Here is a 14591-nt window from a genome sequence, read left to right as displayed (position 1 = left end):
TAAACTGCTTTTTGTGCAGTCCGGCCCATTCAAATGAATGGGCTGATATTCCAGTGCACCTGGATCGCATGTAAATCGCAAAGGAACGTTTTGTGCATTTATGTGCGATTCACATGGGATTCAGGTGCATCATGGTGTGAACCGACCCTTAATCTTCAACTGTATTTTGCATAGTTTTCTGCTGGCTGTAGCTTAACCTCTTCATCTCCGGAAGGTTTACCCCCCTTCTTGACTGTTTTGTCTGTTTTTTGGTTGTGTTCAATATGTGCACAGAGAGATCACACAATTACTTAAAAGTATACCATTTATTAAAAGTAATTACAGATAGAGATAAAGAAAATATGACAAGAGTACTTAACTACTTTACCACTAGAGCATTTTGCTGTCTTACGTCTGGGCCACTTTTTGCGATTCGGCGCTGTGCGACTTTAACTGACAATTGCGCGGTCGTGCGACGCCGTACCCAAACGAAATTGACGTCCTTTTTTCCCCACAAACAGAGCTTTCTTTTGGTGGTATTTGATCACCTGTGCGATTTTTACTTTTTGCACTATAAACAAAAAAAGAGCGTTTATTTTGAGAAAATAACAATATTTTTCACATTTTTTTTATATGAAATTCCCCCCAAAAAAGATGTAAAAACCAATTTTTTTTTAAATTTTTGGCCAATTTGTTTTCTGCTACCTATGTTTGGTAAAAAAAATCGCAATAAGCGTATTTTGATTGGTTTGCGCAAAAGTTATTGCGTTTACTAACAAAGGGAAAGATTTTTGTCATTTTTGGTGTTTTTTTTTTTAACGCGTAATGGCGGCGATTTGCGATTTTTTTGCGGGACTGCGACATTGCGGCGGACAGATCGGACCCTTGACTGACATTTATGACACTTTTGGGGGTACCAGTGACATTACTACAGTAATCAGTGCTATAAATATGCACTGTTACTGTAAAAATGACACTGGCAGGGAAGGGGTTAACTTTATTGGAGAGGGAGGGGTTAATGTATGCCTGGTGCTTACTGACGTGTGGGGGGGGAGGTGACTTTGTGAGACAGGGACAGATCGGATGTCCAGCTATGCTGAACAGTCCGATCTGTCACTCCCTGTCACTGAGGAGATCCGCCCGCTTGTGTTTACACAGGCGGGCAGATCTCCACACTAGATCCCCGACGATCGGGGCAGAGCAGCGGCGATCGCCGCTGCTCCTCCCCTGGCCCGACTCCCGCTGTGAATGAAAACAGCGGGAGCGCGCCTCCGGCGGTGCGCAAGCGCCGCCTACAGGGGAGGAGTCTGACGACATAGGTCTACGTCGTCAGACGGGAACGAGCCACTTTGCCGCAGTACTATTACAGTACTTAGCGGTAAAGTGGTTAACTAATAATGCTATTTCCATGAAGTGCCCCTTTAAGGCATGGACAGGTAAGCAAACCAGACGTTTGCATGTTACATAATGCTGCTCTGGAGATGGGACTAAACTCTTAGCAGCTTGGGCAGTGGTAGTTCGACTTGTGTATAAGGAATATACCACCCACAAGCCAACTCCCTTTGCAATATGAACCCTCAAGGACTTGACTAGTTAACAATAACATTCCTTTGGTATACGGTAGAACTATGCTTATGTCCATATATTGCTCATTGACCAGGATTTGGAGGCCTAAAATGCGTTAGTGAGCCACTTTAATAAGAAGAAAATATAAAATATACAGTTTCCCTTATCAATGACCAGGCCATTTTTTGCGATACAGCACTGCATTACTTTAATTGATATTTACGCGGTCATGCGACACGCTACCCAAAAGAAATTGATGTCCTTTTTTTCCACAAATAGAGCTTTCTTTTGGTGGTATTTGTGGTGGTATTTGATCATGTCTTCAGGGTTTTTTTTATAAACTTAACTTATAAACAAAAGAAGGCTGACAATTTTGAAAAAAAAAAAATATATATATATATATATATATATATATATATATATATATATATATATATATATATATATATATATACACAGTGCCTTTGCGAAAGTATTCAGCCCCCTTGAACTTTGCGACCTTTTGCCACATTTCAGGCTTCAAACATAAAGTTATAAAACTGTAATTTTTTGTGAAGAATCAACAAGTGGGACATAATCATGAAGTGGAACGAAATTTATTGTATATTTCAAACTTTAACAAATAAAAAACTGAAAAATTGGGCGTGCAAAATTATTCAGCCCCTTTACTTTCAGTGCAGCAAACTCTCTCCAGAAGTTGTGAGGATCTCTGAATGATCCAATATTGACCTAAATGACTAATCATGATAAATAGAATCCACCTGTGTGTAATCAAGTCTCCGTATAAATGCACCTGCACTGTGATAGTCTCAGAGGTCCGTTTAAAGCGCAGAGAGCATCATGAAGAACAAGGAACACACCAGGCAGGTCCAAGATACTGTTGTGGAGAAGTTTGAAGCCAGATTTGGATACAAAAAGATTTCCCAAGCTTTAAACATCCCAAGGAGCACTGTGCAAGTGATACTATTGAAATGGAAGGAGTATCAGACCACTGGAAATCTACGAAGACCTGGCCGTCCCTCTAAACTTTCAGCTCATTCACTGATCAGAGATGCAGCCAAGAGGCCCATGATCACTCTGGATGAACTGCAGAGATCTACAGCTGAGGTGGGAGACTCTGTCCATAGGACAACAATCAGTCGTATACTGCACAAATCTGGCCTTTATGGAAGAGTGGCAAGAAGAAAGCCATTTCTTAAAGTGGAGTTCCACCCTAAATTGATTCTTACCTCCATCTTCTCGCTCCGGGTCACCTGAAAAACAAATGGATAATCGCAATTTTTTTTTTTTTTTTACTTACCTTGTAGAGAAAATATACTCACCTTACTTCCTTCTTCCTCACCTCGGCGGCCACGGCGATTCGTCACTTCCTGACTTTGGCAATGATTCCTGGGAGCTGAACGTCATCGCTCCCAGGAATCATTGCGCCTGCACCGGCCCCGACGTCAGTTCCGGGGCGTGCGCGTCATTCCCTTCTAAACAGCTTCTGGGCATGCCCAGAAGCTGTGGAGGGATGACGCGCGAGCACCGGAAGTGACGGCGGGGCCGGTGCAGTGCATTGTGGGACCGAAGAAAAAGGAAGAGGACGCCGAAGAGGATCGCGCTGGCTTCAAGCTGCCCACACCTGAGATGGCAGCGCTGGAGAATACTTTTTCAAGGTAAGTATTTCTCCTAAAAGGTAAGTGCAACCCGGGACAGATCAGAGGCTAGCCATTGTGGAATGTACTAGCCCTGACTGTCCCGGGGGTATTTTTATTAAAAAATAGTATCCCCTGGGTGGAACTCCGCTTTAAAGATATCCATAAAAAGTGTAGTTTAAAGTTTGCCACAAGCCACCTGGGAGACACACCAAACATGTGGAAGAAGGTAAAAGAAAACCCCAAAGTAATTGGAATTGATATAGCGCTTGCTGTTAATATCCAGGGGTAAAACAATTGCTTGTTAATAACCCGGATAAAAATGTGTGGGGCAAGTATAGATGTCATATAAGTGGAACTAATTTTAAACTCAATAAATATAATAAACTATATCACACAAATATAATAAAATAGATCATCATATATCAGGTGATAAACAATCAATCAATTGCCAAGTGCCTTAAAGTGCAAATACGTGCAAAAAAAGTCCAAATAAAGTTCATATGTGGTTTCTATAAATAACTTCAGTGCCAAAAGGAAAGAAAGTGCAAATGCTTGTCTCGGATCCTCCAGTGGTCCAGCTGTTAATACTTATAATGAGGTTTTAAGAAATAATGGGGGTTGCGCACTCACCAGAGGTTGTAAGTCTTAATTGCCGTATGGCAAAAAGACCATAAGAGCCTTATGGCCTTCCTGGCCAGAGGGATGGCGACTGCTGGGCTTTGTAGTCCCCTATGATCCGGATCTCCTTCCACAATAGACTGGATACTCAGGGTCCGATTGGAGTGAAAAAAATGCTCCCAATAGTGCAGTACCATTAAAATGCTTTAATAGGTATAACTAATAGTGAAATACAAGAAGGTTTTAACATTTCAAAAATTGCGCCTGCTGTGCTAAGCCTGTGCGTGGAGAGCGGTGAGTACCGGCTTGCGTTCGACCAGGCTTCTGGGCGTGCAGCGTGCGTTCCACCTGACGCGAGTTTCGTCAGAGCGTGTGACGTCTTCAGAGGTGGAGTCATACGCTAGCTTGGAGCCTTAAGTACTGTAGTCGCCGCTCTACACTCCTCCCAAACAGGAAGTTTGTCCGCATAGCGTCCTCTGTTGCGAAGCAACATGGTATTAGGGGAGAACGATGCAGAACATCCCTGGTGGGTTCTAAATGAGAGCGACTGTCTACATAACTGAGTATATAAATTTCAAACAGCAAAAGAATTATCAATAATAAATCACAATCAATAAATGTGTTTTAACAAGTAACCATTACCAATGTGGGGTGTCTTATGATAAAAGAACAACTATAATGACGATTATGTTGAAATAACAATTGATCTGTGTATACTAATATAAAATTATATCATGTGATAGGACATATTACATTACGATAATACATAAATTGCAGTACCCATAGTAGTGATAGTGACTTACATAAATCGTGCTGAAAATATGTGAAATCTGTAAAATAGTTAATGGTATATTAAAAATATAAAATATCAATATGCATTAAGGTCTTCTTTCAATTGTTAAAACTTATTAGGTTATTATACTTTCTAAATTGTTTATTAAAATATTAAGATATTATTACTTTTTATTAATATTATAATACAGGAAGATAAATATTAAAATACAGAGATTTGAAATATTAAAATAATGATGTTGATATTTATTTTAAGAAGTGCATAGGAATGGTTATGGATCTGCAATAAAGCAGTTTAGGTCCATATCTATATTCATTCCTAGTGGCTGTATTGTGGATAGCTCAAAAATCCACCTGGACTCGTTTTGGGATACGGCCAGCCTCATGTTTTTTCCCCGCCAGTTATATTCTATTCTATCTATCCCACATACTGATAGAAGAGTGGGGTTTTGGTTGTGTACTAAACGGAAATGGTTGGAAACGCTATGGTTTTTAAAACCCTTTCTAATATAGTCAATGTGTTCACCTAACCGTACTCTAAGTTTTCTAGTTGTGCGTCCCACATACTGAAGCCCACGTGGGCATGTGAGCAGGTAGGTCACATGAGTACTTTCATAGGTGATAAGTTTTTTGATGTTATAGATTTTATTTGTAAAATTTGATTTAAAATTTACAGTTTTGCGTTTCCGATTTTTTATCGTTTTGCACGTTTTACATCTGCCACAAGAAAAGAATCCTTTTTCATCAAAAAAGGTAATATACATTTTTTTGGGGGGTCGGGTATATTTTTGACTACAAGGTCCCTCAGATTCCGTCCTTTCCTATAAATAAACTTTGGAGGGGTCGGTAACACATCCTTGAGTTTGTCATCCCTCAGTAGGACGTGCCAATATTTATGTATAATGTGTTCGACCTCTTTATATCTGGTATTTTATCCCCCCCCCCCCCTATTTATTAAATCACTTTCACATTCCCCTCATAGATTAGGCTATCCATAGGCGCGAAGAATATACACCTTTGGGAGTATATACCTCTATTACCAATCCTTTACCACTTACGCTGCCATGGAGATTTATGATATTTTTAATTATATGGGCAATAAGAAAGTGGATGTTGATAGTATCTTCACAGCAGAAATACAACAAAATCCAAATAGGGACCTGGATCAACTATTCAGATCCCTAAAAAACACCATGGACAAACAAATCCGTACATGGTGGGATATCCTTATGCTAGAAAAATATATTAAAGACCATATCATGCCACGAAGATTAAGATGGGATCTAGCACCCAATGATGGGATGGAGGGTACAGGCCTAGAGGAGGAATGGTACACCTTCTTTAGAACGAACCTGTGAGAAGAATTTATTAGAACTAATAGTGAAAAGGAGGAAAAAGAAAATGACTAGATTAAATGAAATGATTAATGGTTTAAAAGAACAACTAGAGCCTTTTTCCAACACAAACGAATATAAAGACAAATGCAAACATCTGAAAGAATTCCTAGATAAATTGGATAAAGACACACAATTTAAAAAAATTAAGAAGTACCAAAGAGATCTAGGGGACTACAACAAGAATTTAGTCTACAAATGGCAAGAATTAAAAGTAGACAGCAATGTACAATCCAGATCCTCTTCTATTGAAAGGGAAAACTCTACCCAACAACTACTACCATCCACACCTTTTGGAGGAAACTGAAATGAGAACGCCTACAACTAGATCTAGAGGCGACCCTAAATTGCAAAGAACACCTTATCACCATAAAGAACCTGGTCGAAGTAGACACCCAACATATAAATACAATGTAACAACACATAACTCTTATCAACCTTTGGAGGATACCCAAGGCCAATATTACACAACAGACCGACCCTATGTATGGGATTTTCCCAGATAGGAAAACAGAGAACCCCCAGCTTGGAATCCACCAAGGAACTGGGAACCCTACTACCATCGCCCACACAGAGGGAACAGAGGGTGGAATCGTCCCCACAATGGAAGGGGACGCAGAGGAAGGGGAAACTATTGGCAACCCCCACCTCCCCAACACCACCGCCCCCAGCACCAACCTGTACAAACAGGAAGAGAGGGGGTAAGAAACGAAGAGGCTGTAGAGAAAGTAGGGGCAAAAAGGAAAAGAAACCAATAGGACAAGGAATTTTCCACCTAAGTGGACTTACCTTTACAGAACAGGAAATGGCAGTACTTGATATGGATCTAAAGTATGCCCCAGAACAAAAACTAGACCCCTTCAACGTTTATGTGGATATCCAGAAACTTGTTAGGAAGATAAATATAACAAAACATTACATTGAAAAAAAGGACACCTTTGTGGAAAAAGAAACAGAGAAGGAACAGGAAACATTTGCACATAGTGGACTTAGAAATAAGTCGACTTTTAATCCCAAGTGTACCAATAACCATTTTACTGAAACTTTTAAATCATTGGTAGAACAGGATCTGAAGAAAATGAAGAAGAAATGGCATAAACCAAAAAACAATATAATCACAGGAATTAAAGAGCTTGAATAAATAAGAAATATAGTAATCCGCCCAGCAGATAAGGGGGGTGGTATTGTGATTAAAAAAAAGGATGATTACTATGAAGAATTAAATAAACTGGTACAAGACAAAGAAAAGTATATAAAACTAACGGATAACCCTCTGACCAGATATAGGAATAGATTGAAGAAACTTCTCAAGAAAGCACATAAAAAGGGCATATTAAATAAAAAATAAATACCTTCTTCCAGGGGCACCCAGGTTGCCAATCATATACCAACTTCCCAAGATACATAAAAATGCTGAGAAGCCACCTGGACGACCAATAATTGGCGGAATAAACTCCCTATTCTCCAAATTGGGCGAGTATCTTGATACGTATCTTCAACCCATGGTAGAAACCTACCCATCACATCTTAAGGATAGTAGGCATCTAATTAATATTTTGGATTCCACACAATGGGATGGGGAGGTTATTTTCGCCACCATTGATGTGGAATCCCTCTACACTTATATTATACAAAAGGATGCAATATCAGCTATTGAATGGGCCCTGAATAACAAATCTCAGTTGGAGCAAGAACAAAAAGTCTTTATCCTCAAGATGCTCAAAATGGCAATGAAGAAAAATTATTTCTGGCACCAAGGATCCTACTATCGACAGCACAAAGGAGTAGCCATGGGCTCACGGTATGTGCCGAGTGTAGCTAACTTATTTCTCAGCAAATGGGAAAGTGAGGAAATATTTGGGAAACAAATAGAAGAGCTAAAAATATACAGAAGATTCATAGACAACATTTTTATCGTTTGGAAAGGAACTGAAGAATCTCTGAAAGTATTCCTACAGGAAATTAATATCAACAATTATCATATTAAATTTACAGGTTCCTGGAGTAAATAGGAAATCAATTTCCTGGACCTCACTACAAAAAGAAGACGGACTTTACACAAAAACATACTTCAAGCCCACAGACAGGAATGGCTACATTCCTACTCACAGCTGTCATCATCCTAATTGGATTAGAGGCATTCCTAAAGGGGCAGATTATGCGCATGAGGAGGAACTGCAAAACACAGGAAGACTTTGAACATCAAAGTGACATCTTAATCAAGAGATTTAGAGAAAAGGGTTATAAACAAAGTACATTGAATAAAATTAAGGAAGAGGTAAAGAATATGGATCGAACGAAACTAGAAAAGAAGATGAAAGAAACAAGATTACGCCCTTACATTTATATCTCAATACAATACCAGATATAAAGAGGTCGAACACATTATACATAAACATTGGCACATCCTACTGAGGGATGACAAACTCAAGGATGTGTTACCGACCCGTCCAAAGTTTATTTATAGGAAAGTACGGAATCTGAGGGACCTTGTAGTCAAAAATGTACCCGACCCCCCAAAAAAACGTATTACCTTTTTTGATGAAAAAGGATTCTTTTCTTGTGGCAGATGTAAAACGTGCAAAACGATATAAAAACCGGAAACGCAAAACTGTAAATTTTAAATCAAATGTTACTAATAAAATCTATAACATCAAAAAACTTATCACCTGTGAAAGTACTCATGTGACCTACCTGCTCACATGCCCATGTGGGCTTCAGTATGTGGGACGCACAACTAGAAAACTTAGAGTACGGTTAGGTGAACACATTGACTATATTAGAAAGGGTTTTAAAAACCATAGCATTTCCAACCATTTCCGTTTAGTACACAACCAAAACCCCACTCTTCTATCAGTATGTGGAATAGATAGAATAGAATATAACTGGCGGGGAAAAAACAGGAGGCTGGCCGTATCCCAAAACGAGTCCAGGTGGATTTACGAGCTATCCACACTACAGCCACTAGGAATGAATATAGATATGGACCTAAACTGCTTTATTGCAGATCCATAACCATTCCTATGCCATTCTTCTTAAAATAAATATCAACACCATTATTTTAATATTTCAAATCTCTGTATTTTAATATTTATCTTCAGTCTCTGTATTATAATATTAATAAAAAGTAATAATATCTTAATATTTTAATAAACAATTTAGAAAGTATAATAACCTAATAAGTTTTAACAATTGAAAGAAGACCTTAATGCATATTGATATTTTATATTTTTAATATACCATTAACTATTTTACAGATTTCACATATTATTTTCAGCACGATTTATTAAGTCACTATCACTACTATGGGTACTGCAATTTATGTATTATCGTAATGTAATATGTCCTATCACATGATATAATCTTATATTAGTATACACAGATCAATTGTTATTTCAAAATAATCACCATTATAGTTGTTTTTTTTATCATAAGACACCCCACATTGTTAATGGTTACTTGTTAAAACACATTTATGGATTGTGATTTATTATTGATAATTCTTTAGCTGTTTGAAATTTATATACTCAGTTATGTAGACAGTCGCTCTCATTTAGAACCCACCATGGATGTTCTGCATCTTTCTCCCCTAACACCATGTTGCTTCGCAACAGAGGACGCTATGCGGACAAACTTCCTGGTTGGGAGGAGTGTAGAGCGACGACTACCGTACTTAAGGCTCCAAGCTAGCGTATGACTCCACCTCTGAAGACGTCACACGCTCTGACGAAACGCGCATCAGGTGGAACGTACGCTGCATGCCCAGTAGCCTGGTGAAACGCAAGCCGGTACTCACCGCTCTCCACGCACAGGCTTAGCACAGCAGGCGCGATTTTTGAAATGTTAAAACCTTCTTGTATTTCACTATTAGTTATACCTATTAAAGCATTTTAATGGTACTGCACTATTGGGAACCTTTTTGTTCACTCCAATCGGACCCTGAGGATCCAGTCTATTGCGGAAGGAGATCCGGACCATAGGGGACTACAAAGCCCAGCAGTCGCCATCCCTCTGGGCAGGAAGGCCATAAGGCTCTTATGGTCTTTTTGTCATACGGCAATTAAGACCTACAACCTCTGGTGAGTGCGCAACCCCCATTATTTCTTAAAGCCACATAATAAGTATTAACAGCTGGACCACTGGAGGATCCGGCACAAGCATTTGCACTTTCTTTCCTTTTGGCACTGAAGTTATTTATATAAACCACATATGAACTTTATTTGGACTCTTTTGCAAATTTTTTGCACGTATTTGCACTTTAAGGCACTTGGCAATTGATTGATTGTTTATCACCTGATATATGATGATCTATTTTATTATATTTGTGTGATGTAGTTTATGCTATTTATTGAGTTTAAAATTAGTTCCACTTATATCACATCTATACTTGTCCCACACATTTTTATCCGGGTTATTAACAAGCAATTGTTTTACCCCTGGATATTAACAACAAGCACTATATCAATTCCAATCACTTTGGGGTTTTCTTTTACCAGATATTTTTAACCTATAGTAGCTGCTACCACTAATTCCCCCCCCCCCCCCTATTTATTAAATCACTTTCACATTCCCCTCATAGATTAGGCTATCCATAGGCGCGAAGAATATACACCTTTGGGAGTATATATCTCTATGTGGAAGAAGGTGCTCTGGTCAGATGAAACCAAAATCGAACTTTTTGGCAACAATGCAAAACGTTATGTTTGGCCTAAAAGCAACACAGCTCATCGCCCTGAACACACCATCCCCACTGTCAAACATGGTGGTGGCAGCATCATGGTTTGGGCCTGCTTTTCTTCAGCAGGGACAGGGAAGATGGTTAAAATTGATGGGAAGATGGATGGAGCCAAATACAGGACCATTCTGGAAGAAAACCTGATGGAGTCTGCAAAAGACCTGAGACTGGGACGGAGATTTGTCTTCCAACAAGACAATGATCCAAAACATAAAGCAAAATCTACAATGGAATGGTTCACAAATAAACATATCCAGGTGTTAGAATGGCCAAGTCAAATTCCAGAGCTGAATCCAATCGAGAATCTGTGGAAAGAACTAAAAACTGCTGTTCACAAACGCTCTCCATCCAACCTCACTGAGCTCGAGCTGTTTTGCAAGGAGGAATGGGCAAAAATTTCAGTCTCTCGTGGTGCAAAACTGATAGAGACATACTCCAAGCGACTTACAGCTGCAAAAGGTGGCGCTACAAAGTATTAACTTAAGGGGGCTGAATAATTTTGCACGGCCAATTTTTTAGTTTTTTATTTGTTAAAAAAGTTTGAAATATCCAATACATTTCGTTCCACTTCATGATTGTGTCCCCCTTGTTGTTGATTCTTCACAAAAATATATATATTACATATTACTTTCTGCTATAAAACAAACCCAATTTAAAAAAAAAAATATGTAATTTCTTTATCGATTTAGGCCAATATATAATCTACTACATGCTTTTGGTAAAAAAAAAAATCCAATGCGTATATTGATTGGTTTGTGCAAAAGTTATAGCGTCTACAAACTATGGGATAGCTTTAAGGAATTTTTATCATAATTACTTGTAATGACAGCGATCTTTAGCGGGACTGCGACATTGCGGTGGACAAATCTGACACTAAGGGACACATTTTGGGGACCAGTGACACTAATACAGTGATCGGGGCTAAAAAAAATGCACTGTAACTACACTGACACTGGCAGGAAAGGGGTTAACAGGGGCGATCAAAAGGTTAAATGTGTTCCCTGGGATTGCTTGTTAACTGGGGGAAGACAGAGATCCGTGTTCCTTAGCAGAAACACAAGATCTCCATCTTCCCCTCTGACAGAACAGTTATCTGTCTTGTTTACATAGGCAGACCACCGTTTTTCCTCTCTCGGAAAGCATCGCCGGATGCCGGTCCGCCAGACCCGCTGATTGGTCCCACTGTGTCCAATCACAGCAGTAGCAGGTCGCCAGCGGCGCACATGCGTTCCCTAGACCAAAAAAAAAGATGTACAGGTATGGGATTTTACGCTAAAGGGCTGCCCTGCCGCAGTATATATGCGTGGGGCAGTCCAGAGAGCATTTAAATGGCACTTTTGAAGCACTTATGTGTTCAGTCACGTGCACCTCTGTATATTTTTTTTTTTTTGTTTTTTTTTTCTTCATTACAATTTAATTTTAACCCCAGCACAGGTTTATTTATAAAAAAAATACACTGTCACTGTACTAATGACACTGGCAGGTAAGGTGTTAACAAGGGCTATCAAAAGGTTTAATGCGTTTCCCTGGGAGTGCTTGCTAACTGTGGGGGATGCTTTGACTGGGAGAAGACCGAGATCCATGTTCCTTAGCAGAAATAAAAGAGCTCCATCTTCCCCTCTGACAGAACAGTGATCTGTCTTGTTTACATAGACTGCTGTTCTGCTTCTCCCAAAAATGATAGCCAGGTGCCGGCAAACATCATGTTCTCCAGACCAGCCGATTGGAACCCGCTGTGTCCAATCACACTGGGAGCAGGTCCCCAGCGGCGCTCATGCGTGCCCTAGACCAAAAAGACGTACTGATGGTACACAATTTCGCACTTGGCCCAGAAGCGTTTAAATGGCAATTGTGAAGCACTCATATGTTCAGCCTTGTGCACCTCTGCATGTTGTTTTGTTTTTTTTTGTTTTGTTTTTTTGTTTTTTTTTTGCTTTTTTACTTTACTGTATTACAATTTTAATTTAACCCCAGCACAGGTTTATTTAAACATTAAAAATGCTGCAGTTTGTACTTATACCACTTTTCTTTTGTCTAGCCATTCGTAAAATAATGGAATCAATCAAGGAGCACAGAAATAAAACACTGGTATGTACTGTACATAAATTTTGTAGAAAACTGCAACTAAAACTAAAAAGTTAATTCCTATGGATAAAATGTTTATTTTGTTTGTACAGGTATTGACAAAATGTGTCATTCCAGGTTTTTAAGTTTTTTTTTTTTTTTTTTCCCCCCCAATTTTAAACAGGATAAGCAACCCATGGCTGTAATTGATCTAACAGACGATGAAGAACAAAAAGCTGATGAAGGTAGTATTTATACTTATCCTTGTAATTGTCCGGTAAAGTACTACATGTTAAAATTGTAGTCTGGAACTTATATATTGTATAAAGAGTAAACTTTTTTTTTTCCCCATTACCTTACTGTTTCTCTATCGTTCCTTTTGTTGACCAAGTTAGGTGTATTGCATAAACTGTATTTACAGAAGAGAAATGTGTTTAGATGCCTAGATTATGTAGTTTACAGGAGGACAGCAAACTAAATTAGTCCATCTATAATGTCCATCTGTAGCGGCTGGTGCTCAAAATTTTTTGGGGGGGCGCAAACAAAAATCGAATAGGCATTGCTTTGCAGCAAAAACGCAGCAAAAAATTGCATGACTTTGAGGTCACAAAAGTGTAAAAGGGGCCTTCAGTAATCAAAGTATATTGTGCCCCCATTCAATGCAGAGTTAGCACAGCATGCCCCCATTCAATGCAGAGTTAGCACAGCGTGCCCCCATTCAATGCAGAGTTAGCACAGCGTGCCCCCATTCAATGCAGAGTTAGCACAGCGTGCCCCCATTCAATGCAGAGTTAGCACAGCGTGCCCCTATTCAATGCAGATTAAGCACAGCGTGCAGAGAGACCAGTGTGCACTTACCTGATGCAGCGGCGGCTTCTCCTCAGTCCTCCGCGTCTCCCGAGCCCTCCTCCTTGGCCAATCGCAAAAGCTCGCCTTTCAGCCAATCAGGAAACGGGTCTCGGACCCGCTTCCTATTTGGCCAGGAGGAGGATCCGTGTGACAATAGTGAATATTCATTCATTATTGTCACACAATGGGTGGGCCCGGGGCGCACTGCTCTGCACTCCGGGTCCACCCTTTTTCTGAAGCCTATTAGAGCCTTTGGCTCTAATCACGTGCTTTAGAAAAAAAAAAAAAAAAACATTGAACTCCATGCGTCCGGCGCCCCGCATGCAGATTAGGTGGCCGGACGCATGGATGGGGGGGGCGGCACCCCTGCGCCCCCAACGCACCAGCCGCCACTGATGTCCATGTAGTAAACCACACTGCAATAACAAAACAAAAGAGGGCCCAATGACCCAGTGTTGATATTGCAGGATAATCTGAATATATTAATGGGTATATATTAGGGCTGGGCGATAAAACGATACCGATAGGTATCGCGATAGTCCCGTGCTCGATAGCAATAAGGAAACTTGCACGATAAATCAAAGTCCGCTCCGACGGGTTTAAACTTTTAAAAATGGCGCCGCCCGGCGCCAACACGTCACAACCCACAACCCCGGATCCTCTTGTACCATGCCAGTCACCCTGCATTCTCCTGCACCATGCCAGTCACCCTGCATTCTCCTGCACCATGCCAGTCACCCTGCATTCTCCTGCACCATGCCAGCCACCCTGCATTCTCCTGCACCATGCCAGCCACCCTGCATTCTCCTGCACCATGCCAGCCACCCTGCATTCTCCTGCACCATGCCAGCCACCCTGCATTCTCCTGCACCATGCCAGCCACCCTGCATTCTCCTGCACCATGCCAGTCACCCTGCATTCTCCTGCACCATGCCAGTCACCCTGCATTCTCCT

General features: G+C 40.2%; 2 protein-coding genes across 3 annotated transcripts in view; one reads left to right on the top strand and one right to left on the bottom strand.

The window, feature by feature from the left end:
* The window catches only part of EMP2 (epithelial membrane protein 2), a 594685-nt gene that overhangs the window by 224751 nt on the left and 355343 nt on the right, over positions 1–14591 (bottom strand). The window lies entirely within an intron of this gene.
* Positions 1–14591, top strand: part of ATF7IP2 (activating transcription factor 7 interacting protein 2) — a 564057-nt gene that overhangs the window by 418637 nt on the left and 130829 nt on the right. For both annotated transcript variants that reach the window (XM_082260703.1, XM_082260702.1), the window contains 2 exons: positions 12763–12812; positions 12973–13033. In XM_082260703.1, the coding sequence (XP_082116829.1) occupies positions 12763–12812; positions 12973–13033 (111 nt within the window). The remainder of the gene's footprint in view (positions 1–12762; positions 12813–12972; positions 13034–14591) is intronic.

The sequence above is a fragment of the Pelophylax lessonae genome (assembly GCF_965119305.1).
Source record: "Pelophylax lessonae genome assembly, chromosome: 6".
Taxonomy (NCBI): Eukaryota; Metazoa; Chordata; class Amphibia; order Anura; family Ranidae; genus Pelophylax; species Pelophylax lessonae.
The sequence above is the reverse complement of the archived record's forward strand: the minus strand, read 5'-3'. Positions and strand labels throughout refer to the sequence as shown.